This window comes from Balaenoptera ricei, chromosome 20, assembly GCF_028023285.1.
Source record: "Balaenoptera ricei isolate mBalRic1 chromosome 20, mBalRic1.hap2, whole genome shotgun sequence".
Lineage (NCBI taxonomy): Eukaryota > Metazoa > Chordata > Mammalia > Artiodactyla > Balaenopteridae > Balaenoptera > Balaenoptera ricei.
In genome coordinates, this window is record NC_082658.1 from 62729861 (window position 1) to 62755931 (window position 26071).

The 26071-nt window shown below is 59.7% G+C and overlaps 2 protein-coding genes across 4 annotated transcripts in view; one reads left to right on the forward strand and one right to left on the reverse strand.

Moving 5' to 3' along the window:
- Positions 1-4631: 4631 nt before the first annotated feature.
- Positions 4632-24683, forward strand: GRAP (GRB2 related adaptor protein). Its single transcript, XM_059906913.1, has 5 exons — positions 4632-4780; positions 10655-10752; positions 14898-15020; positions 22257-22425; positions 24409-24683. The coding sequence occupies exons 1-5, from the start codon at positions 4703-4705 to the stop codon at positions 24592-24594; spliced, it is 654 nt and encodes a 217-aa protein (XP_059762896.1). The 5' UTR covers positions 4632-4702; the 3' UTR covers positions 24595-24683.
- A 1056-nt stretch (positions 24684-25739) lies between these two features.
- Positions 25740-26071, reverse strand: part of SLC5A10 (solute carrier family 5 member 10) — a 66004-nt gene continuing 65672 nt past the window's right edge. For 2 of the 3 annotated variants that reach the window (XM_059906909.1, XM_059906907.1), the window contains exon 15: positions 25740-26062. In XM_059906909.1, the coding sequence (XP_059762892.1) occupies positions 25956-26062 (107 nt within the window). In that variant the 3' untranslated portion in view covers positions 25740-25955. The remainder of the gene's footprint in view (positions 26063-26071) is intronic. The other variant, XM_059906908.1, reaches the window with a different exon arrangement.

Here is a 26071-nt window from a genome sequence, read left to right on the forward strand (position 1 = left end):
ATAAAGCTTTGCGGTCTTTTTAATTTTTTAAACTGCAAACACACATACACAATTATAAATATATGAATATTTGCCCACAAACTCAGGGGTGCAAGAAATGTCACATTAGTTCACTAAAATTTTTTCTTTACTTTAAATAATGACTTGTTTTTATAAAAGTAATACATGCTCAACAGAAAGAAATCCAAGCAATTTAGAAAGTACAAAGAAAATAAGCAGTAGAACTTCATCACAAGTGGGACTGTATATTTCATGAGTATGTTATAGAGTTCTCCCTACCCAAGAAGCTGCACTCACTTCTACAGGATGAATGAATAGACAAATGTGACTATTAAGAGTGGGGGTCATGGGGCTTCCGTGGTGGCGCAGTGGTTGAGAATCTGCCTGCCAATGCAGGGGACACGGGTTCGAGCCCTGGTCTGGGAAGATCCCACATGCCGCGGAGCAACTAGGCCCGTGAGCCACAACTACTGAGCCTGCACGTCTGGAGCCTGTGCTCCGCAACAAGAGAGGCCGCGATAGTGAGAGGCCCGCGCACCGCGATGAAGAGTGGCCCCCGCTTGCCACAACTAGAGAAAGCCCTCGCACAGAAACGAAGAAAAAAAACTGGGGTCATGATCCATGTTTTTTTTTTTTTTTTTGGGCGCACCACCGTATGTGGAACTTCCCCCATCAGGGATCCAGCCCACGCCCCAGGCAGTGGAAGCTCACAGTCGTAACCACTGGACCGCTCAGGAGCAGTTATCGAATGAACAGGTCTTCTCTCCATTCTCCTGGTAAACCATCCCCCCCACCCCCGCAGGATGGAGCCCAGGGAGGCCCCTCGGGTGTTTCAGTCAGTGTCTGATAACAAAAGCTCCCACCAAGCCTCCCTGGAGCATCCGAGGGTCTGGTCCAGTCTCGTAACTACTGAGCCCCAACTTCACTGGACTGCGGTCCCCCGAGCCGCCACCCCGGCTCTGGGCCTGGAATGGGAGGGGGCGGCCAGTTCCTGCCCTCTGTCCTCGTGGCCTGGTCTCAAGCTTCCATTTCTGACTCACCCCGGACTAGCGCGAGGGGAGGGGGCGTGTTTGCTGCAGCTGCTGTGATGGGTCACCACAAGCTTCAGTGGCTTCGCAACACAAGATTATTCTCTACCTTTCTGGAGGCCAGAAGCCCCGGCTCCGCACCACTGGGCCCGGGAGAAGGCGTGGGCAGGGCTGGCTCCTCCTGGAGCCCCGGGGCAGAGACCCTTCCCTGCCTTTTCAGCCTCCTGAGCTGCACTCCTGCAGCCCTCGGCTCCCGGCCCGTCCTGCGTCTCCCAGCCAGCAGCCGGGCATCCTGCTTCGGCCACGGAACCTGCTGCTTCTGCCTGCCTCTCACGGGGCACTTGAGATCACATTTGGGGCCCACCTGGGTAACCCGGGCCCACTCCCCACCTCGAGATCCTCAACATAATCGCGTCTGCGAAGTGCCTTTGTCATCCGCGGGAACGCTCACAGGCCCAGGGGTCCGGCCCTGCAGGTCTTTGGGCCGTAATCAGCCTGTCAGAGGGGGTTAGGGCCTAAGGACTGAGATAGTCTTATGTGGCCGGTCCCACCATGGACTGGCGTGGCCAGTGGCTAACAGTGATTTCTCCTCCTGGGGGCGGCTTTTGAGGGGCCTCCCATGGAGACCCAGCTGCAGCCCGTGATGGGGCTCCATGCTCTCCCAGCTGCCAGCTCTGCCACCCCCTCATTCTAGGCCCCAGCATCCACCCTCAGTTGGGGTGCCAAACCCATCAGGGGTCCTCCCAGTCAAGCCCCACTTGCGGGGTCCTGGGTGGTCTTGGGGAGCTGGGCGCACGTGCCCTCCTACCGAGATTTGCTGCTCACGGCCCACCCCGGCCCCGCGGCTCTCCTGACCCCCTGCAGCGGCTCTGGGCCACGTTGCACAGGGATTCTGGCGCAGGCCAGCTCAGCTCTGCCGCCTGCGAGCCGCAGCCCCTAGGGAGAGCTACTCACCTTCTTGTACCTGACTCGGCACAGAATAAGTACTTTGAAAAACAGAAAATGAGCCAGTCCCCAGGCCCTCAGGCCCCAGAGGACACACACTCAGCTTCAGAAGGGGAGCCCTCCCCCCTCTTGCCTCCAGGCACCTCAGATTTGGGGCGGGGTGGATTCCCCCCCCCCGCCCCCACTGCACCATTCTGAGGCTTTGAAACCTCAGCTGAAACAGAGCCGGAAAGAAGCGCCTTCTAACATCCTGTCGTCCTGGGGTCTGGGCTGACAGAGCAGGGGGTGCTGGGGGAGAGGCGAGGATGGGCCCTGGGCTGAGCCTTGGCTGCTACCGCCCCCGGCCCTGGCCCTCGGGGGGCTCCAGGAAGGCGACGGCTTCTGCAGTCTTCCCCTTATTTTCCCTCAACTTGTTTTTTTTTTGTTTTAACTAAACCTTTAATTTTGAGATGTCTGTAGGGTCACATCTATCTTACCAACTTTGTACATGGAAAACTTTCAAACCCTAAAAAAAGCTGTGAGAATGGCACGACATCCACATGTCCCTCACCTGCATTCACCGATTCATATCTGATGGAGTTCGTGGTTTTTAATCTACTAATCTAATCTAAAATTATCCATAGCTATATAGATACACATAGAGATAAACACAGAAATATGGACTCACTCTGTCCACTAGGAGATAGGAGATATATTTATTATTATTATTTTTTAATTGGAGTATAGTTGCTTTACAATATTGTGTTAGTTTATACTGTACAGCAAAGTGAGTCAGCTATACGTATACATATAGCCCCTCTTTTTTGGATTTCCTTCTCATTTAGGTCACCACAGAGCACTGAGTAGAGCTCCCTGTGCTATACAGCAGGTTCTCATTAGTTATCTATTTTATACATAACATCGATAGTATATACACATCCATCCCAACTCCCAATTCATCCCACCCACCCCTTTCCCCCTTGGTATGCATACGTTTGTTCTCTACGTCTGTGTCTCTATTTCCCCTTTGTAAATGAGATCGTCTATACCAATTTTTTCAGATTCCACATATATGCGTCAATATATGATATTTGTTTTTCTCTTTCTGACTGACTTCACTCTGTATGACAGTCTCTAGGTCCATCCATGTCTCTACAAATGACCCAATTTCTTCCTGTTTATGGCCGAGTATACAGGAAATATATTTCTAAAAAAACAAATACATATATATATATAATGAGTTTATACATATATAATGAATTTGTGTGTGTATATATATATATATAATGAATTTGTGATATATATATAATGAATTTGTGTATATATATATATATGAATGTGTGTATATATATATATAATTTTATTTTATTTATTTTTTTCCTGCCTCTGTCTGCGGAGAGGGCCTGGAAACAATGACACCCCCGTACTGAGGAGCACACCCAACACCAGCTCAGTCCTGGCTTCTAAACACCATCCCCCACTGAAAATACCATCTTCCACCCCTCAGAGACGCCTGGTGCCAGGGCTGCGGCAGAAGTCCTGGAAGAGCATGAACGTACCGTCAGAGAGATGGGAAGAGCTCAGAGAACGGTGGGGATGAGTCAAAAGGACAAGGGGACATCTCGAAGGGGGGTCCCACTGGCCAAATCCGGGACAATGTAAGCATCAAAATTAAATAATAATAGTAATAGATCATAATCCATTGACTAAAATCTGAAAGCATGATGTAACCCTATTGATATAAATGAAGGAAGAAAAACTCTTTTTTTTTACAGAAAAAACCCAATCTGACTTCAGGCTGATTCATCCAATACCCGTCCAACAACACAGGGCTCTTCCTCACCTTCCCCTTCCAGGTCCAGGTCTCCCTCCTTCCCTGGAGAGAACCCTGGTTCCAAACAGCTTTGCTGTATTTAGTCGTTTATGGTGTTTCCCACGATACTCACACACCTGCCCCAGAATTACCACACTGATTCCACTGCCCATAGCAAACCTAAGCAAAGGTCAAGATTATTTGCAGTCCTTGTTGACCTTAGGATTGCCATCCCGCTGAAGGTGCCCGCTGTTTAAATCAGAAGAGGCACCTTCTGAACTGGGCTTTGATGGATGAATAGGAGTCTCCTGGGAAGAGAAAGGGGAAGAGAGCACCAGGCAGAGGGCCTCGCATGTGGAAAGGCTGGAGGACGAAATGGACACGTGGGGTGTCCCTCGGCTGTGGCTGGAGTCCGTGTTTGTTCAGACGGTAGGGGAGTAGCAAAGGATGAGTCTGGAGAGCTGGGGGTGGGGGTAGCGGCTTGGAAGGGCCCTGGTTGTCAGGCAAGGAGCTTGGGGTCGATGCAGCAGGCAGTGGGAAGTCACAGGAGGCATCGGAGCTTAGAAACTGTGGAGGAGACATCGGCAAATGCGGGGGGTTGGCTGGGACCGCAAGACACAGTGTTTGAGCTGGGGATGGCTTTGCAGCGTTTCTGCTCTGGATCCTCAGTTTTATCATCTGTAACGTGGGTGCAGGAGGAGGACCCACTCCCAGGGCTGCCCGGGGACTCCCTGGGGTCTGAGGTGGGGCTGCGGCTCACACCCCCTGTTCTGGGACATCTCTGCTTCCTGTTTCTCCTGTCAGGGGAAGTCTCAGTCTCAGCTTCAAAAGCACAAACACGCTCTCAAAACAAAGGAAGACGGTCCTCGACTGCAGAGGAAGCAGGAAGCTGCTGGCCCTGCTCAGAGCCCAGCTGCCGGGGCTCGGGGACAGCGGCATGGAGTCCGTGGCCCTGTACAGCTTCCAGGCCACAGAGAGCGACGAGCTGGCCTTCAACAAGGGGGACACACTCAAGGTAGGGTGGCCAGAGCCGGCTCAGCTGGCCTCGCATGGGATGGGGGGGGTGCTTAAAACCAGGGCCCGGACAGCCCCCCAAACAGAGTCCAGTCTCTGGAGGAAGACGGGCCCGGCTTCTCCAGTTATCGAGTCTGTGACTCTGGACAATCCACCTCCACCCTCTGAGCCTCAGTTTCCCCATTTGGGAAATGGGGAGATAGTTAGTGATCCCTCGTTTGGGGACCATTGTGAGGATTCAAGGAGACATTAGCACAGTGCCTGGCAGGGGTTGATTCAACACCGTTTCCCAGGAAAGAATTTGAAAAGACAGCTGGGGAAAGAGAGAGAGGAAGAGGCAGAGACGGATGCAGAGAGACAGAGAGAGGGTCTTGGGAATTAAGTACACACACTAACCTATCGGGGCTAAAACAACAATGATTAGGGGTCCAGACGAGCTTCCCTGCAGGCAAGAAAGGGGAAGATAAGCCTCAACACCGCTCAGGTCCCTTGTGTGGCCTCTTGAGGAACACACGCCTTCCGGGGCGACCCAGGCAGATGGGCTCCCGGGCTCTGGCTCTCGGGAAATGTCCCTGCTTACAAGTCTGCATCTGGAAGCAGAGCTCAGGGCCCTGATTTGGGAGGGGCCGTGCCACAAGTCGGGCGCTGGAGCTGCCACCAAGTCACGCTCAGGAAGCCCCTGCCCTTCGCTGGGCCTCGGTCTCTGCACCGGCGCAGTGGGCATGAGGCTTCCAGTCTGAGCCGGCGCCCAGGGAGGGGCAGGGCCCCCGGGTGCTGACCCCGTACAGAGCCCCAGGTCCGAGCTCGGCGGTACCCATCAACGTCCATTTAAGCTGCTGAGGCCCCATTTCACAGGTGACTAAATGGGGCACAGGCAGGCGCCACAGCTTGCCTGGTGTGGGGTCAGAGGTGAACCCCTGTCCTTTGACTCTGGAACCTGCGTTCTGAACCCCGTGACACTGAACAGCTGGGCTAGGTCAGGAGGTGGACGGTTCCAAGAAGAACCGCATCTTTTTGAGGGTGTCCCCCTTCCTCTGTGCTGGGATGCCAGCCCTGGGCCACCCTGAGTGGCTGGTGGGGGGAACCTGTTGGACGTGTGGCCAGCTGGGGATGGGGCAGGCTTGACACCAGCACCATCTAGCACGAGACTCTTGAGATCCAGGTCTGTTTCAGAGGCCTCGTTTGCCAATCCGAGAGCAGTTTGGAGTCTCTAGTTCCAGACTTTGGGGCTTGAGAGGCAGTGGAACAGTGGGGAACTTGGAATGGGGTGACCGGTGGGTTCTACCTGAGGCTCAGAGGGATGAACCAGGGTGGAGGGAGTAGATCTGTGGGGTCCCCCAAGGCAAGTGTTGTAAAAACGGTGACATCCCCGCTTCCCTCCTGGATGCCTGCACTCACCCCTGCCCACCCAAGATTGGCCAAGTTTCCCACTAAGCTTTGATAGAGCGTTGGCCGACTCCTGCTGCGTTTGCTTCTAACCGAGGCTCCTGAGGGCAGGGACATAAAACAGTGCCCGGCACAGGGTAGGCCCTCAGCAAGACACGGGGGTGTCGAAGGAAGGAAGGAAGGAAGGAAGGATTGAAATGTTAGCCGAGACCCCGGCTAAGACCCCAATGGGACTTGCTCCTTGTGTCCGTGGAGACCCAGGAGGGGACCTTTCAAGGAATGACAGGCCACCGGAGGGGCTGCCTTTTCCTTCCTTCATTCAACAAACCCTTGTCAAGCTCTCAAACACCTGCTCAGCACCAGGCATTGTCCTAAGTGCTGAGGACACAGCAGTGGACAAAGCCCAGGCCCTGCCCTCCCGGAGCGGACGTTCCAGAGGGTGAGTGCCGTCAGGAGGTGACAAATGGGTGGAAGAAATCACCTGGGGAGATGGAATGGAGAGGGTGGGTGGGAGGGAGGCGCAGGGGGACAGCTTTAGATGGGGGGGGGGGGTGGCCAGGTCAGTCTCTCAAAAGAGATGACACCTGAGCTGAGATCTGAAGGACGAGCAGGACCCAGCCACGCAAAGAGCCGGGAGAGGGGAGTGGATGGAGAAAATGCAGCAGGCGGGGCTGGGGGCCGTGGGTGGGTCTGCAGTGTGGACTCGCCCTAGCTACCTGCCCAGGGGTGGCACAAAATATCACACAGCCCCTAAGAATGCTCTTTGGGGAGGCGGGTGTTTAACGATGTAAAAATGCTCGTGAAGCAGCAATGTTAAGTGGCAAAAAGGCAGAATGCAAAGGAACAGGCACAGAGAGTCAACTGACCGATAATCAATAGATATTAGTTTTAGGGATGGGAAACTGACATTCATGCGTTGGATTTGTGCCTAGAAAAAAGCACCAGAAAGAATGTCTTGAGGAGCTAGCGGTCAATCCTGGGAGGCATGCTGTGAGCAAGTCACGCTTCCTTGTTCGCACCTCTGCCTTTCCTCACAGGACAGAGATGGGCAAGTGATCCTTCCAGGGCCAGACGTGGAGTTAGGGTCCTTCCTCTCACAGCTGTACAGGGGCCGGGTCAAAGCCTGCCTTGATTTAAGATTTTTCTTTTAATTTAAAAAAATATTAAAAACTTTTGGCCATGCTGCACGGCATGTAGGATCTTAGTTCCCCAACCAGGGCTCGAACCCGTGTCCCCTGCATTGGCAGGTGGACTCTTAACCACTGCACCACCAGGGAAGTTCCTAAATAGACTCTTTTCAGAACAGTTTGAAATTTACAGAAAAATCGAGACGATGGTACAGAGGAATTCCAATCTGACACCCTGCCCCCCCTCCCCCCGCCCACACACACTCACACACACCCACACGCACACCCTTGGTAACATTTTATATTATTAACCTGGTACATTTGTTACATTAATGGAGCAATATGGATACATTATGATTAACTAATGACCATATTCAGAAATTTTGATTAATTTTGATTTTTTAACATATTCCTTTAAAATATTCTTTATCTTGATCCCTGACTTTTTTGGAGCTCCCTTAAATTTTGTACCCAAAGTGCCTCCTCACCCATCTCAGACTAGCCCAGGGTCTGATTTCTGTAACCATGAAAATGTGGCTGCGATGTCGCCCCGTGTCCCCTCTCCCTCCCCCGGGCCGGGGACAGCGGGTGGGGCTGGTGGCTGAGCTCCACGACCTGTCCCTTCGTCCCTTCGTGAGCATGTTTCCTGCGCACTGGCTGTGGGCCAGGCCTGGCCCGGCCCAGCAGTGACCGGCGGACACGCAGATCCCGGCCTCTGGGAGCCGGTAAGCTCTTCCAGTCTGAGCTCTGCTCTTAGACGAAAGCCCGGTGGCACGTGGACGCACTCTGGACAAGGGGCCCCAAATGTCACTTCCCTGGAACAAAGGCCCCCTCGCCGACGGGCAGGCGTTTCTGGGTGCACAGGACCCTGCTGCGCCCCACTGGAGGAAAGGTGTGGGTGGTGGCTTCACCTCCACCTCCTCACACACAGCCTGGCCCCCAGGACCCAGACTCGGGGAGCCCACGGCCTCTTGGCATTTCCACGGCGATGGCCCGACCCAGCCACCCTGAGCTTCCCCACCTCCTCCCGCAGCTGTTCCGCAGCTGCTGGCGGTCACGACTGCCTGCCCGCGCTCAGGCCCAGAGCCTGGGGTTGTCTCGGCTGCTTCCTCTCTGTCTCGTGTATCCCGCCTGTCAGCCGCTCTGCCAAAACCTACCCCAGATCTGACCACGTCTCAGCAGCCCCAATCCGGGCCCCGTTCACCGCTCACCTGGGCCTGCTCCTCACGGCCCCCTTGTCCCCTCGCCCCAATCCCGGAGTACAAGACCTTCAGGTCCTCACCCTCCCCATTCAACTCACAGCACTGCCCCCCGCTCAACCGCAGACACAGGGGCCTCCTTTCTGCTCCAGGCACAGAGCTTGCTCCCACCTTAGGGCCTTTGCACTGGCTGTTCCCTCTGTCTTGGACACTGTTCCCCACATCTTCTCATGTCTCATTCCTTCCTGTAATTCGGGCCTCAGCTCATGTGCCACCTCCTCAGAGAGGCCTTTCTTGCCCACCCCCACCTGTCCCCTGTTGACAATCCCCCTGCCCCCAACCAGGCACCTTCCATCTATGTCATCCTGATGTATATTTTCAGACTACATAGCAGAACATTAAATTACCTTGTTTACTTCTGTCCTTCCTGTTTCTTGTCTGCCTCTGCCCACTAAAATGTGACCTCCTGCTTCCTGCTATATCACTGGGCTGGGCACAGCGCCTGGCACGCAGGAGGTGCTCCGTGGCCGCACTGGCCAGGGGACGGCGGCACAAGACAGCACCCAGGAGAAGGGCACTGCAGGGGCAAAGCAGGGGCAGGCCGAGGTGTGAGCTTCACCAGGGAGGGTCGGGGATTCCCATGTCTCAGAGGGTCTGGGGGCTTTGAACAATGTTAACAGCAAGAATTCAGTTAATACAACCAATCAGAACATTTCTGGGTCTTTCCTTGGAGTGGAGGTGACAGGAAAACAAAACCAAAACAAAACTGGGATAGATTAGATACGTCACATCCACATGTCCACGCAGGATTTTGCAGGTCACAAAACACTGCCATGTGCCGTGTAGGCCGTAGATGTGCCCGTTTTACAGATGTGGAAACTGAGGCCAGGGCTGTGGAGAGAGTCAGAGGCAGGCAGAGTGGTCTAGAGCCCGAGGTTCCCAAGAATCTTCACTGAGTCTGTGATCCGCAGGCCCTAATTTTCTCATTAAGTTGGGGGAGTTTTTTGTTTTGTTTAGTTTTCAGCAAAAGTTATCCTGAGTCAGCCACCTGCTTCCGGCTGTCCCTGGGGACGCTGGTCTGGCCCAGACTGCAGGGGCAGGAAGGAGGGGCTCAAGGGACCTGGCAGACAGACGAGGGAGGAGCCAGGCCTGGGCCCAGGGGGCAAATCTCAGCTCCTCTTGGTAAAACCAAATCATCTGAGTTGCTGTCCCAGCCTTTGCTCCCATGGTGCTCCCTGCTTGGGCTGCTGATCTGCGTCTGATTCTTTGTTGCAACCAATATCCCCACTGGGGTTGACCTGACGTGGGGACCTGTCCTGGGACTTAGAGGAGAGATGGCCCCCGGGTTGGGGTCCAGAGACAGTGTGGGAGGAGGCATGGGGTGAAGACTGGGGTTGGGGGGCCCCGGTCCTAAGACCGCTGCCGTGTGGCCCTGCTCCCCTCCCCTGTCTGGGCCCGTGTCCTCCTCTGTGAAGTAGCCTTTGGTGAAGGCGGCCTCGGGGGCCGGTGTGAGAAGGGGTGACACACGGCGAGCCTGCCCAGGGAGTGGGGAGGGAGCCCAAGCGTCCTGCTGGCCGCCCTCCCCGCGGCCTCCGCCACCCACCCGCCCGCCCGTAGCGGCCCCCCGCCCCGCCCAGGTTTCGGTTCCCCTCGGCCCACCTGCAAGGCGACGGGGAGTCTGCGACCCGAGCAGCCAGGCCTCGGCCTTGCGCAGCCCAGAGGCCTCTCGTTTGCTCCCCGGTGCCTGAAGCCCCCGCCTGATCGTCACCCCTGAGCTCAGACGTGAAGCTTGTAAATGCGAGTGACCCCCGTGACCACCGCTTGGCGGGGCCTCTGCAAACCTACCCCCGACCCCTGGCTCCGTGCCTCGTATCAAATGCTGTGGGCCCCCCATGCTCAGGGCCACAGCTCAGGGACTGAGGGGCCCCGGATCTGTCCCCCAGCTCCCGGGGGTCTGGGTGGCACGACCTGAGAGTCCAGCCCCAGCTCCCCGCCCAAAGCTCAACCCATCAACCAAATTCTCCTCTGTGACCCCCGGACCGTGGAATCACCCTGCGACCTCGCTCCCCTCTGGGAAGTGGGCCCCAGGGCTGGTGTGGGCCTTCAGCAGGGGACAGCCGTCGCTACTAGGTGACCAGGTGACCGTGTCTCTCCCGCCCGCAGATTCTGAACATGGAAGACGACCAGAACTGGTACAAGGCCGAGCTCCGGGGTGCAGAGGGGTTCGTCCCCAAGAACTACATCCGCGTCAAGCCCCACCCGTGAGTGGCCGGCCCCACCCCCGCATGTCCGCAGGGCCCCCACCCCGGCCCTGAAGCCAAACGTCCACACCCAGCCTGGCCCAGGCTGAGCTGAGCTGCCTGCAAGTCCTCAGCCCCGCCTCCCGCCATCTGTCTGGGGACCCCCGTCCCTTCCCCGAGCAGAGGTGGGGGACAGACATGTGGGAACTTGTCCCAAGTGGTGGCAGTCAGGGCCAGCCCAGGCCACGACACTGAGGACCTGGGACACCGGAGAGCATCCCAGTAGGGGCCCTGGAGAGGACAGGGCCTTGGGCGCTCAGCCGGCGGGGCCCCTGGCTGCTGTGTGGCCTCAGGCAGACCCCCGCTCTCTCTGTTCCTCAGTTTCCCTATCTGCAACACAAGGAGGGCCGAGGCTCCTCTAAGAGGCCGACTCAGCCCTGTGCCGGGGTGGGGAGTGAGGGGCCATGGAGGGGCGGGAAGGAGGCAGACCTGTGGGCAGGGGAGCTGGACATGTGCCGAGCAGAGTCTGGGACAGGGCAGAGCAGGAGTCACGAGGAGCCCAGGTGTCCTCGGGCTTGGGACCAGCTGGCCCAGGGAAGCCCCCGCGTCAGGCTTCCAACGCTGAAAGCCCTGTTCTCAACCCCGGAACAGGCCTAAGTGGCCAAGAATCTGGGAAAAACCAACTGGATATTCATGGAGTGGTGGCTGAAGTAGCCCCAAGTCACAGTCGCTCACTCGGTCATTCGCCAGACACTGGCCACTGCCTGAGGGGACCCACCTGGGTGATGCTGGGGACACGTGATGAGATGCTGGGGTCAGAGCAGTCGTGTCCTGTGGAAGAGACAGGACATAAAGAAACTATGACAAGGGAAGGCAGTCCACATCGAGATAATTAACCAGGGAGGGCTTCTCAGAAGAGGTGGCAACAAGTGAGGTTTTGAAGCATGTGTGTAGGAGTTAGCTAAGGAGAAAAAGAGAAGGGCATTCCTGGGAGCGCGAACAACGGGAACTCCTGGCAGTGGGACCGGCAGGAGGGCCTCAAACGCCCGGCGGAGGGTGGTGGGAGCCATGGAGGCATTTGAGCCAGGTGGGGAGTGGTACTCCTGCAGAGGTGAAGGCAGGTCAGGGCCCGTGTGTGGCTGTGGGGTGGAGGGGAGGGAGGTGCAGGGCCTGGAGGTCATTTCCTCTTTATCTGTCTTCAAGTTATTTCCAAAGCTGCCACCACCTCGGACTTCCTGTGTTGGGCAAGGACCCGACCCACCCAGGTCCCCTGCCTGGTCTCCAGGCCCGCAGGGTCCCTCTGGGCTGTGTGACCTTGGGCAGGGGCCTGTCCTCCGGCCTTAAAGACTTTCTGTCATAAAGGGAGAGAGACAGCGAGAACCTGGCCAGGGCCAGGCCAGCAGAGGACACGGGGGGAGCGGGAGCCTCCAGGTGGAGGCTGTGAGTCGGTGAAGGCCAGGAGGTTGGGAGGTGGGAGGCCGCTGAGAAGCCTAAGCAGAGGCTTCTGTTTGCTCAGGAGGAAAGAAAAGCTGATAGATTTTGGGGCCACGCCTGTCGGGGCAATGCTGGTCGTTCAGGCAAGCCTCCACCAGGGCAGCTGGGAGCCATGGAGGGTTCCAGTGTCCGATGGCCCTGGGCTCCCTGGGGCTGGCTCTGGCCACTTGTGTCTGAGACAGAGTAGGGATGGGGGACAGGCCCCATGCCCACCTGCCTGAGGCCGTGCCCAGATGCATCCTTGGCTAACCTCAGCCCCTGCCCTGGCCCCGAAATAGCAGTGGGGAAAGTCCAGCTCTGTGCCTGACTCAGCCCGTTGGGCTCCAGGGTGTGGGTCGGGGGCAGGGCAGGGGTCCCAAGGGGCCTCGTGTCTACACCAGGCCACTCCTTCCCTGAGCTCCACCGTCACCTCCGCCTGCCCAGGGAGCCCATGGAGGGGGGGGCGTGATGCAGACCAGCTGCTCCCAGAGCCTCTGGGCCTCATGGGCAGGGGTCACCAAGGCACCTGACGCAGCCACGTGGCCGGTGGGCGTTAAGAAGGGCTTCCTGGAGGAGGGCGCGGTCTGCTGGGCCTGGGAGGTAGAGTAGAAGTTTGCTGGGAGGGCCGCAGACAGGCTAATGGGTGACACATGGGAGGAGTTCACAGCAGCGGCGGTGAACACCTGCAGGCGGCAGCGCCCTCCTCCTCCCAAGGGCCCTGCGAGCTGGGTGTTCTCATCACGGTCTTGTGGGCAAGGAGGTGGCGGCACAGAGAGGTTGAGTGGCTTGTCCAGGGTCACGCAGCTGGCAAGAGGCAGGGTGAGATTTGCCGCCAGTGCTGTGGGCCCCGGCTGTGCTCACTGGGAGGGGACGGGGGAACCGTAAGAGCAGCTGGGGGAGGGGGGTGGGCTGGGGGAGAGTCGGAGGCCAGAGACTGGCGGAGCAACTTTTGGGGATCCCTGCCCTTCCCTGGGCCTCAGTTTCCACGTCATTACAATGGGGACTAATTGAGGCGTCCACGCGTGGAGCGAGCTGTGCTCTGGGACGTCGGGAGTGCTGTTCTCCCGCACTCTGTACCCGAGCCACCGAGGACCTGGTAGGGGCAGGGCGGGCCTCCTCGAGGCTGCTGTTGCAAAATCCTTTGAGGGTGACAGCCGCCCACACGCTGATGCCTCCTGTGGAGTTTTGTGGGTTCTTTGGAAACTCCCACGCAGGGCCCTGTTGGACCCCTGCTCCTGCGGCGGCACTGCACCTGGGTCCTGCTGGGGGGCTCCCCGGAGGAGCACCCTTCCGGGGCCCCCTGAGCTCAGCCTCGCCTTCGAGGCCTCATCCGGGACTCCCAGACTCCAGAGACCCAGGCCGAGCTCTCGGAGGTTCCCTGGAGCCCCGCCTTGGGCCCCCACCTCCACTGCCTCCCCTCCACCCGCCCAGAGAGGGGCCCAGGGTCCCCCCCATTTTGGGGGGCAGCGATGGGCTAGAACCTCACTTCTGGGTGGGGGGGGGCTCTGAAACACCATGTCAGGACCAGGACTTTATTTCGGACTGGAAAGCGGGCAGAGAGGGAGCCGGTGGCACTGCCACTACTGGCGGCCCCGGGCGACGGGCTCTCCCTGTGGCCAGAACCCGGGAGCCGGCACCCGAGCTGAGCTGCATGTTTGTCCTCCTCCCCTCAGTCATCACTTGAGAATATCCGGAGCCCAACCTGCCCCGCACACAGGCCAAGCACGTTAGTAAAAAGCCCTCGGAGGAACTGCAAGGGCTCACACGTGGCTGGCGGGTGGGGTTACCGGCAGGACCCGGTCTGTGTGCACCTGAGCCTCTGTGCTGGGCCTGGAGGGCTCGCTGTCAACATCCTGATACAACAGGAAAAGTTCTGCCTCACATCCGCCCGGGGCCACGCTCAGACTCAGGAAGCTCGGTTGAAGGAGGGAAGGGAAATTGTACAGGGAAGGGAGGCTCCGGCGGCCCTCAGCACCAAGGTCCCACCGTGAGACTCCACCTGCTCTGGGCCTCAGTTCCCCCACCCGAACCATTAAGGGACTGGGCTCAAATCCGGGGACCGAGAAGCCAGCCAGAGACCACCTGGATCCTCCGAGGGTGGGCGAGCCCCAAAGAGCACAGTGGGCAGGGCTGGAAGAGAAGCTGGATCCCAGCCTCTCACCCCTAGGCCCTGCCAGACTCTCAGCATTTACAAGGCACCTTCTGTATACCCAGTTCTGTTTGGTCAGAGAGAAAAGGGACTTGAACCTGTGAGAAAAAGTCCAGGTGGCCTCAGTTTGTGCATCTGTGAAACGGGTACAGGGAGAGACCCTTCCTCACCAGATCAAAGCTGCTATTTTTTTGGGGGGGGGTCATCTTTTAAAATATTTTTTTACTTTTAAGAATCTGAAATGGAAAAGCCCAGCTGGGGTTGGCTGGGTTGGGGTTCACCGAGGTGTGTGTTTGCCTGGTGTGGTGGGAAATGCTTGGGCTCAGGAGCCAGAATGCTGGGACTGGGCCCAACTCCTGCCTTTCACAGCGCATGACCTTGGGTGCGTGACCTTGGGCGCATGACCTTGGCCTCTCTGGGTCAAGTGGGTGCCGTCGTATTTCCTGTGTCTCGGGACTGCGGTGAGGACCTGGCAGTGTTGGGTGCCTGGCATAGGGGCAGGGTAGCCTGGCCTCCCCCGCCCTCACCTGCCCCCTCTCTGCAGGTGGTACTCGGGCAGGATTTCCCGGCAGCTGGCAGAAGAAATTCTGATGAAGCGGAACCACCCGGGAGCCTTCCTGATCCGGGAGAGCGAGAGCTCCCCAGGGGAGTTCTCTGTCTCTGTGAAGTGAGTTCTGACCCGGGGTGTGTGGAGGAGGGTGGCCAGGGACAGGCCTGCAGGGTGTGGAGGGAACGACAGATGCCTGGAAGCAGGCGACCCTCTGGGGGTCGGGGATGATGCAGACCCCAGGGTGTGGCCCGGAGCTGGAGGATTCGACGCAGCTTGGGCTGGCTGCGAGGCCTCGAGTGCTGGGCTGAAGGGTCGGTCGGCCATTGTTCCATGAGCAGCAAGTCACCAGGGGAGGTTGATGTGGTGGGACTGGGGGTGGGAGAGCAGCAGGGCACCCAGGGCAGGTGTCCAGGATGTGCTCCGGACAGGGTTCCCCTGTGTGTTACACAGTTGACAGGATGGACCCTGGCGCCAGGCTGCTTGGGTTCAGATTCTGGCTCTGCCATTTCCTGACTGTGTGACTTCGGGCAAGTCCCTTAACCTCTCTGTGCCTGTTTCCTCACATGTAAAATGGGTTATTGCAAAGAACATATGAGTCATTCTATTTAGAGCCATCAGAGTAGTGGCTGGCACGGAAGCAGGGTGGCAGCCTCTGGGCAGCTCAGAACCCAATCCCAAAGGTCACAATCGGGCAGTGGAGGAATCCAGGCTGGAAGGAAGGGGCAGGAACCGGGGTCGGGGGTGAAGGGGTCAGGGCCCCAGCTGGTCTCTGTCCTTCCTACTCCCAGCGCCTGGAACGGTAGGATCTAGGTGCAGCAATTCAAGGAATTGTCACTGAGCTACATGCCACGTGCCAGGCTGTTCTAGGGACTTGGGAAATGACAGTGAAAAAAAAAACAAAGTCGCTGCCCTTTGGGGTTTATGTCTTAGTGGGGGAGACAGACTGAACAAATGAAAAAAGGAGACAAATGAATATAGCAGGAGCCAGTGGGCAGGGATCTGAACCTGGCAGTGGAAGCCGCCTGGGGCCGGGGAGTGGGGATCCGGGAGGAGAGGCTTCCAGGCAGAGGGAACAGAAATTGCAAAGGCCCTGGGGTGGGAATGCGCCTGGGGTGAGTGGGGCAGAGCCAGCAACGGGGGGTCACAGCCAGAGAGATGGGCCTGACAGGTCCCGATGGGAAACCCCAGGGCAACAGGGCCCTGCAGAGGGTCCCGAGCAAGGGAGATGGGTTTGACGCCTCTGGCTGGGGGGCGGGGGGAGGCCCTGGGAGGAGCCGGGCGGAGCCAATGGCGCTGGGACTGGGGTGGGGAGGCGGCGTGGGTCTGTGAAGCGGGACCACCGGCAGCACCACCGTCGGGTCGCTGTGGGCACTGGCGCGGCGAGGCTGCCGGCCGGCCGGAAGGGGCGGGGTGCGCTCGGGGCAGCGTGGCCTCTGGGAAGCAGTGGCTGCTCGAGGTGCTGTGTGGCCCCGCTCGCGTGTCCCCTTTCCTGGAACTGGAATGCTTCACAGCCAGTGGCTGGCCGATTTTCTAAAGGATAAATGAACACAGGGTGGCTTTGATGGGTAAGGTGGGGGAAGTCCAGAGCCGGGCTCAGGGGGATCCCCACAAGGCAGCCACGGACTGGGGGGTGGGGGGGGGGAAGGGCTCCTGGCTCCAACCAGCCTGGGCCTGGAGGCTCCTGGCTGCAGAAACGTATCCCAGGGGAGGCCTTGCCCGTCCTTTCTGTGAAGAGCTCGTGGTGTGTGGTCAGCACACCGGAGCCCTGGGAGGTGGGCGTCTCCCCTTCCGGGCCAGGAGGCACCTCGTTGGGGGGACCACCAAGGTCAGGAGGGCTGCTGGGGGTGGGTGATCCCACATCCCGGGGGTCACAGCCCTCACCCGCTCCTCTCCAAGCTTTGTCATCAGCCATGGCTTTTCTCACTTCCGTTTCCCCTGGGAACAGGCTGCCATCCCGACCGACGGCAATGGCTCTCCTCCTCTTTGAGCCCCTCTTCCTCCATCTTAAAAATGGGGGCGCTGCTAGTGGGGGCGGTGGGAGACACCAGTTCATGGCCCTGACCTCCCACCCCGATGGTTGATGGTCGTGGGCGTCTGGAGCCCCTAGCTCGCCCCTCCCTCCACAGCCCAGCGGGTCGCCCACAGAAGCAGGAAGTGGCGGTTTTCCCTGTGCCGGATCCCAGGGCCTGGCATCTCTTGGGAATGGTGCCAGCCGGGCGGGCTGTTCTGGCCTCTAGTGGCTCCTGGAATCAGCTCCAAAGCCCAAGGTCACCCAGCATGGCCAGCGAGCCGATCCCATGGCCTGAACGTCCGTCCACCATGGGTGCCCCGGCGTCCTGCCCTCTCCTGGCGTCTCCCTGAGCGTGCAGCCCCGCCGCGCCCCGCACAGGGTCAGCCCAGCCAGCTCAACCCGTGTATATATATGTGTGTGTGTGTGTGTGTGTGTGTGTGCGCGTGTGCGTGTGTGCAGGACAGGGGAAGAGTCCCCGAGGGAGTGGGGGCCCAGGGTCTCCACGATGCCTGACTGAGGGAAGTTCAGTGGCAGCAGACACTCCACAGGGTGGAGGAAGTGACATCTGAGCTGGGCCCTGAAGCATGAGTAGGAGTTTGGTGCACAAAGAGGGGAGAGGGGATGCCAGGCCCAGGGAACAGCATGTGCAAAGACCCAGAGGTGGGGCGGAGAGAGGTGGGCTTGGACAGCAAGGCATTTGTCTGACCGGGAGGGGAGACAGGCAGTTCTGGAGAGCCAGCTCCAATGCTACCTTGGGAAGGGGTCTGGGAGTGTCCCTCTGAGAAACCCCAGCACATGCCCCCTCCCCCCCACACCCCAGGCACCCTGGCCAAGCCCCCTCCCCCAGCTCAGAACCGGAACCTTGGGCCCCAGGGCTCTGGTGTGCACACAGGACCACCAGGTGGCGCCCTCCAGCCTCAGTTTCGTCCCCCAGGGCCGGGACCGTGTCCTGCCCCGACTCTGATCCATCGTCTCTTAGGGGGGCCTTTCAGGGCCCTTGGAGGACCACTGGGCAGGGATCAGAGCAGGAAACAGACTCAGGGCAGCTAGGAGGGGGGCTTTTGAGCAAGAATCTCAGCTCTGGTACTTCTCCTGTATAACCCTGGGCAAGGTACCCCAGCCTGTTTCCTCGTCTGTAAAATGAACATCTATGTAAGGTGCTTAGTGTGATGCTGGCACACAGTGAGTCCTCCCCAAATGCCAGCTATGTAATCATCATCATGTTGACCCTCCCAGGGCCACACCGTGCCTCCTGGCCCACGCCCCAGGGTCCCGGGCTCTTAGAGAAGGGCCAGTGGCCACACGGGGGCGGGGAGCCCAGTTCTCGTCCTGGCCTTGCCCTGGACCTGCTGCGTAACCTCAGCAGATTCCGTCCCCCTCGGCTGTAACATCCTCATCTGCCACGTGGAGATAGTAGCCCTGGAGATCATGAAGTCCAGTGACCCGATGGCCACCCTTCTGGGTGACGGTCACGCAGATCTGTGTGTGAGAGCATTTCTGTCCTCGCTGGCTGCGCTCCTGGGGACTCTGACCCCGTATGCGTGGCATCTCCTGCACGCTCATGCCAAGCCTCATAAAGCTGTCAGAGGTGGGGTTTACGGGCCTTGTTCTGCCTCACGGAGTGATGGTGGCCACGGCTGGCTGCCCTTTACGAGTTTACAGGGGGCTGTCCCCCTCCACCTCTGGGAGCATGTCTGAGCTGGTGGCCAGTGGGCCGGGGCAGGGGCGCACCGCCTGGGCTGTGTTACTTTTGCCCCACACTCTGCTCCAGGCTGCTGTGGGCTTCTTTGTCAGAAATGATGGTTTGCTCCCAAGTGAGATGTTTTACTTCTTTTCAGGCCAGGGGTGCCCTGGAGTCAATGGTGTGTTTGCTCTGCTGCCCTGGTCGCTGAGCCCCTACTGTGCGCCAGGCCCTGTGCCTGGTGCTGGGGATTCAACCTCCAACAAATCGGACGAAGCTCCCTGTCCTTTAGGCACTCACGTTCTACTGGGGTGACTGACAATTTTATACATGTATGTATGTATGTATGTATGTATGTGTATATATATAATTTTCTAAACGATTAGTAAAATATATAAAATCTTTGAAGATGATAAAGGCTCTTGGGAAAATGAAGCAGGAAAGAATGGGGGGGGGCACAACTTTATGCCCTCAAAGACAGGGAGGAAGTGACCCTGGAAGCCCAGTGTGCAGGTAAGGAAACAAAAGCTCAGAGACGTGCAGTAACTTGCCCAAGGTCACACAGCCAGAAACAGTGGAGCTAGAGCCCACTGACCCTCTGTGACCTGAAAGACCAGGTCTACCCTTCCACTCTTCTTCCCTGAGGCCTAAAGACCCAGGAGGAGTCTGTCTCCACTGGCAGTCCCAAGGTCAGTTGGAATCTATCTCATGTCGGTTGCTGGACAGGGAATCCACCCCCTCCCTTTTCACAGACGGGAAAACTGAGTCTAGAGAAGGGCCATGCCTAACGGAGATCATCCAGCGGGCAGTTAGCACCCTGGCCTCCACCCGGGGGTCCACAGGCCCTGATTGGGGATGGGGGGTGGGGTGCTGGGGCTCCTGACCTTACCCCAGCCTTGTTTATCCTCCCTGGGCTGCCACTGTCACCTCTGCTGCTGCCGCCACCAAGCCAGAAAAACCTGCTGGGCAGGACCGGTGGCTGCTAGCATCAGGCCTTTCATCCTTGGGGTCTTCTGACAGCCCAGGGGCCAGGCCCAGCCCTCATCCCCCTGGGTAGGTGGACATGGGGGTCACACATAGAGACAAACACACCCATGGCGGCTCAGAGAGGGATGTACACGTCCGGTCCCTCCCACAGAGCAGGGAGGGACACACGCACACACCCCAGGCTCTGCCCACTGTGGTGCACCAGCTCCAGGTGCCCCCTCTTCTGGCCGCACCCGGGCCAGCCCACCGCCCCGTGCCCAGGTCTGCCCTTCCCTCCAGCTCAGGAGGGCTCACCCCACAGGGCCGTCCCTCCTCGCTCAGGGGCCATCTGGACTCAGACTCGGGCCTGGGGAGGCGGGAGACAGGCTGGCTAGGAGAGAGAGAGACTGCCCAAGTGCTGGGTCCTCAGGCCTGTCACATGGAGGCGGGTCACTGGTCAGGCCAGGGGCTGGCGCAGCAGGACGGCCACACCCGCTCACAGATGCAGCAGCCCAGCTGGGCCCCGCTCTCCCACCACGAGCCACGCACTGGCTTGGGGGCTGGACTACGAGAGCGTCCCAGGTTTGAGAATCTGCCGATTGTCAGGCTGCAAGGTTCTAGACCTCCTGGGTCCCTTGCCCCCTCCCCAGGTCTCGCCCCCTGACCTGGGTGTGATCAGGGAATGCTCCCTTCCGGGTGACCCTCTGGGTAAGATAAGCTTTTGAAGATAAACTTCAAACACCAAAGTGTTCAGGGTTGTGCTCATTTGGGGCTGAGATCTTTTCAAGCCTCCCACACTCTCGTCCGCCTCTTACCCAGAGGATGGGGGCCGCCCGCACCCCGGGCTTCTTCTCGGGGCCGGCACAGAGTCAGGGCCTTCTGCCTCCCAGAATACGGTCCAGGGACCGGAAGAACCCTGAGCCCGCCGGAACAGGGCACTAGGGAGACCCAGGCTCGGGGGCGGCCTCAAGGGCCAAGGCTGCAGCAGGCCAGACGGGGCAGGAGGCGCCTGCCTGCCCATCCTCCTCCCATCCCGGGACACGGACACGCACACCCCACAGCCGACAGCGTGGCGGCCTAGTCACCTGGGAACAATGCCTGCTGACGGCACACGAGCGGCTTTGCCTCGGGCTGGGGATGATGGCTGTGCCTGGTCACAGAGTCTCAGGCCTTCTCTGGCCTCAGTTCTGTGGATGGAGCTTGCTGCCCTGAGAGTGGACGCGTGTTAGAGGGGCTGGGACCACAGCTCAGAGCCGGGAGGGGAGGGTCCAGGAAAAGTGCAGCCCGTGAGCACTGACCCCTCGGGCCATGCTGCTTCGCCCCTGAGCCCAGCCTCTCCCGACTGGGCTAGAGCTGGGCCGCCTCCCGTCTCCCTGCCTTTGGGTGTCTGTGAGCAGCGGGTTACAGGCAGGCTGTACAAGGGGCCGAGGAACCCAAGGAGTCCCCGGACTCTGACTGAGGGCATCTGAGGCAGCTCGCAGAGGTTGGGCCATTTTACGCGGGCCTTGAAGCATGAGTAGGAGTTTGATTCAAGAAGAATTTGGGAGAAATAGTGTATGCAGAAGCCTGGAGGCATGCTTGAAAGTGGAGAGAGAGGTTCTGTGTGGTTTGGATCCTTGACTTGGGCAGGGTAGGAGGATTCCCCCCTCCTCCCATCCCAGACACACACACAGAACAGAAGGTATTTACCTGGAACAAATCTCTCTCTATCTTAAATCTTGCATCTTAACCTTTAACAAGGCAGCACACCAGCCCCAGGGCTGATAGGTGGAGGAAGTGAGCCACAGGCAGGGATGGGCAACTGGGGGGATGGACACCATACTCCTGTCCACGCCCTAGAAACACTTGGACTGTGGGCCTGCAGGAACTCAGGCTGCCCCAAGCCTGCACAGCCCGTCCTGGCCTGGAACGTGCCGCGTGTTCCAGGCAGGTCCCTCTGCCCTGCTGGCCCGTCTGGCAGACGCAGGCTATCCCTTCCACCGGGCTGGAAGGCACTTGGTGGTGGTGGGTTGCAAGGCTGGGCAAAGGCTGGGAGAGGAGGCATCAGAGAGTACTTGAAGGAAATGAGGTTGGACGTGTCATCAGAGCCAGAACTGGAGACTGAGGTGTTAAGATTTTGCCCTGAGGGCAATGGGGAGCCATAGAAGGTTCTTGAGGTGGGAGTGGATGTGGGGCAGGGAAGGACAGGAAGCATCCCACAGGCCTGAGCTCCTCTCACACCGGCAGGATGGTCTTAGGACTCACCCCTCAAGGGACTGTAAGGGCTGGGAGGGGACGAGGTGGGGGAGGGAGAGGAGTGTTGAGGCTGGGGGACGTTGGAGAGAAGAGATGCTGTCTGACCACCTCTCAGAGGAACCATTTAATGTTGCCAGTACACGAGCACTTCCCCAGAAGGGAGGTATTATGAGGAAACGGAGGTTCAGAGAAGTTAAGTGATTTGCTTAAAGTCACACAGCAAGAAAGTGGCCTGGTCCAAGGCCCACATCCTTTACTCCACGCTCCACTGCCAGGTGGGGACTCGCCGCGTCTTTCACAGAGCCGGTCAATGGGGCCTGGGACCCCCCCCCCTCCCCCCCTCCTCTCCTGACTCCAAGCCTCACCTGGAGAGCAAAAGGCCTGGTTCCGGGGGGCAGGGATGGGGGGAGGGCCCAGCCGCCGTGGGCCCCTCTGAGGTGGTCTGTGTCCTCCCCCCTAGCTACGGGGACCAGGTGCAGCATTTCAAGGTGCTGCGTGAGGCCTCGGGGAAGTACTACCTGTGGGAGGAGAAGTTCAACTCTCTGAATGAGCTGGTCGCCTTCTACCGGACCAGCACCATCGCCAAGAAGCGGCAGGTCTTCCTGCGGGACGAGGAGCCCCTGGACAAGGTGGGTGAGTGGGGCGGGCGGGCGAGGGGGCCTCTCCTCAGGGGCCCGACGCCCCCTTCCCACATGGCAGGAGGTGGGTCCAGCCCCGCTTCTAAAATTCTGTCCTGGGCATTGCAGGAGACAAGCAGGGCTGGGAAAGGGGAGGCGGGGAAGGAAGGGAAGGAGCAGGTGGAAACTCCCCGGGCAAACTGAGCCAGCCCGTTCTCAGCCAGGAGCAGTGCGGGCGCCCGGCAGGTGCTCAGTGGTTGTTTGTTGAATGAGTGAAGGTACTGACACCGGCTGAGCCTCCTGGGAGCTTCCTGGTCCCCACGTACAGGTAGGACACTGAGGCTCAGGGAGTGACGTGACTACCCGAGGCCACCTGCCGGGTGGGGTCCGCGCGGGCTTCTGCTCCGGAGGAGTCGGCCTGGGGTGGGGCGCGGGGCAGCGTGAGCGCTCGTGGGCAAGGTCCTGGCCGGGTGGAGCGGGGTCCAGCCGCCCCTGGTCCTCCTAATAACAGCGATTTGCCAGCCAGCTCTTTCGTCCAGGGGCCCCGGGGAACCAGCTCTCACTCTCATTAGGATGACGACACCAGCCAGTGGGCTTATTGGCCCCGACGTGCTGTTTTGCTTGGGAGGGGGTGTCGGCAAGGCCTGGGGCTGGAGGTCGGGACCCTGGACAGCCCAGTGAGCTTGAGCTCTGCAGAGGACGGGGAGCACGGCCGTGGCCAGGGCCTGGGGAGGGGCTGCCGGGCTGCGGCTCCAGTCCTGCCCGTTCCTAGACTCCGCCGCCTCGCCGTGTGTGGCCTTAGGGCCGGTTCATCCCTCACCTGGGCCTCAGTTTCCTCTCGGTCCAGTAGGGTGAACCCTGGGATCTGATATGTCGGGGAGTAAACAGTGTCTCAGGAGGAGCCCCTGCCCCTGCCACGCACCCTCCGTCCCATCAGCGCACTCGGCCTGCCCCTGGGGGCCGGGCCGGCTCTGAGCTCAGTCTCAGGGACTCTTCGCCCCAGTCCCCACTGGGCCTGCCTCTCAGACCTCCATCCCCTCCCTTCGCTGCCTGGGCCAGCTCTGCCCTTGGAAAGTGTGAGGGGGCCAGGATGGAGCTGGGGGCCGCCGGAGGGCTCCCCAACACCCACCGCCTCGCTCTGGCCTGGCCCTGGGGTCACCGGCCCTGCAGGGCGACTCCAGAGCTGGCTCAGTCCCCTGGGACCCACGCCCCCTCTTCCTTCCTGGGCAGAGAACCGCTAATTAGCCTGTCCGTGATCCTATGGCCCGTGCCGGATAAGATTCCGCAGGCTTGGGGCAGAGAGCCTGGTGGGCAGGCAGGGCCGGGGCGCTGGGTGTGATCCTCATGGCGCCAGGCTCACGTGCCAGCAGGGGGCCCTCGTCCAGCTGCCATCCGAAGGGGGGTGGGTGGGCAGGGAACCAAGTCCCCCAGAGGGCAGGGGCTCACCCAAGGTCACCCTGGGGCATAGATGAGACTGGAACCAGGCCTGAGAGAGCGAAGCAGTGTAAAGTGACATCCTTGCCCTCGAAGCCTGGCCAAGGGCAACAGCAGTGAACTACTCGTAGCTACGCGTCACTTTATAGTTTATAAGGCCTGTTCCTGTGGTTCTAGGGCCTGGGGTCAGAAGTTACCATGGCTGCTGCAGAGTCAGGAAAGAGACCCCGAGGCGGGCAGGGACCTAACTAAAGTCCCATGCTGACGCCCAGGACTCAGGTCCCTTGACCACTGGCCCTGTGGTCCCGACTGGGCCGCCAGGACACTGGCTGTGCCCTGTGTAGACACAGGGTCTGTGCCGCAGACATGCAGGGGCGGGCAGCGGGAGGCCCACAGGTGGGGTGGCCATCGTCTGGACCTGGATACAGAGCTGAGTTCAACCCCAATTCTGCCCGAAAGACCCCTCTCCACCTGTGGGAAATCGCTTATCTTGGGGCCTCCGTGGGGACAGCCCGGCAGGGGCTCCTGAGGAACCCCACTGACGGCTCCCTCTCCTCGCAGCCGCCCCGGGCCTGCTTTGCCCAGGCCCAGTTTGACTTCTCAGCCCAGGACCCCTCCCAGCTCAGCTTCCGCCGTGGTGACATCATCGAGGTCCTGGAGCGCCTTGACCCCTGCTGGTGGCGAGGCCGTCTCTGCGGGCGCATCGGCTTCTTCCCGCGGAGCTACGTCCAGCCGGTGCACCTGTGACCCAAGTGGGCCCAGGGGCAGAGCCAGTGGACCGGCCATCCACCGGGCACTGAGGTCCAGAGAGAGGACACGGGCACCCCCAGCCCAGGGCCTTGGACTGGAACGTGGGCCTCCTGACTGTCCGGCCGGCCTCCTGTGCTTCATGTCAACTGGGACGGGCCCAGCGCCCCGGAAAGACCGCCGCATTCAGGGCCCGTAGGTTAGGGGAGCTCCGGGGCCTCCGCCGGCCTCTTCCCATCGGCTATCAGCTGTGTGATGTCACAGGGTGGCCGGTAGGGCCTGCCCACTCCAAACACCAATGGCACCACCCCCAGGGAGGGCTGAGGACCCCTGGGTTCCACCCGCTGGGGGCTCAAGCCAAGGAACCACGGGCTGGGTGGGTGACCACCCGCTGGGCCTGCCCTCCCCTCCATCCAAAAGCCCCAAAGGCTGGCTACTGGGGAGGTGGCCAGGGCCCCGCACACCTGTGCCTGGACTTGCTGGACAGACTCGGAGACTTTGGGCTCCACCTGGGATCCAACGCCCCTGCCCACCACAGACACTTCGGGGGAGGCTGGAGGCCCTGAGGGAGGGCGGGCAAGGGTGCACGAAATGGAGGCTGCTGCTCTTCTGCTGGCCCCGCGGGACGGACGAGTTCTGAGGGGCCAGCCCTGGACGTGGCCACCTGGGAGACATAGCTGCACCTGCCCTTACTCGTTCAGGCCCAGGTTCTGCCCAGACCAGGGCCTCGGGAAGCGTGGGGGACTACAGGCCAGGTGGGGAGTTGGGGCCAGAGCTGGGCTCTGAGGGCCAGCGGCACCCAGAACGGGGCGGGCAGCCTCGGTGGAGCCCCAGCTTGAGGAAAGGCAGGGTGTCCACGGGGAAGGTGCCGTCAGCGCGGTCCTAAGCAGGGCAGCCTGGGGCCCTTGGGGAGCAGGCAGACTGAGGGGGCTCGGAAAGGGCTTTGAACGCCAGGCCGGTGGTGGAGGGGCGGTGAGCAGGGAGAGGGGAGCAGGTGGGATGGGGGTGGAGCCAAGGGAGGGGGCGGTGAGGGGCTCCCTCTGCCCAGCGCTGGCCCGAGACCCTTGGAGCCCTGAGCTCTGGCAGATTCGCTGCTCACGACCTGGGCCCGTGAACTCAAAATAAAAACAGTAGAAGAGTAGAAGGATGTTCATCAGAAATCTCATTTTCTTTCCAATTACGACTACTATTTTTGAAGTATCACACATTCTTTTCTCCCATTTTCTCCCTAATTTTTCAGAGCTCCTGCTTTGCTGGCTCAGCCAGCCCCTGGGCACTGACCTGCCCTGTGGCCACGAGGGGCGCACCCTCCTCTGGGCCTCCGTATCCTTGGTGGGGAAGGGGGGCGTCTGGGGACAGTGTCAGGCGAAGTAGGCGTAGAAGAAGATGTTGACGCACATGAGGAGGATGGCGTTGAAGCCACAGACGCGGGCCCAGAAGGCATGTTTCTGGGATGCTCGGTGGTCACCTGGAGGGG

Coding starts and splice junctions, on each gene's coding strand:
- GRAP (XM_059906913.1), top strand. CDS start 4,703: ATGGAGTCCGTGGCCCTGTACAGCTTCCAGGCCACAGAGAGCGACGAG. Junction 15,021..22,256: donor GAGTTCTCTGTCTCTGTGAA/GTGAGTTCTGAC, acceptor CCTCCCCCCTAG/CTACGGGGACCAGGTGCAGC. Junction 22,426..24,408: donor ACGAGGAGCCCCTGGACAAG/GTGGGTGAGTGG, acceptor CTCTCCTCGCAG/CCGCCCCGGGCCTGCTTTGC.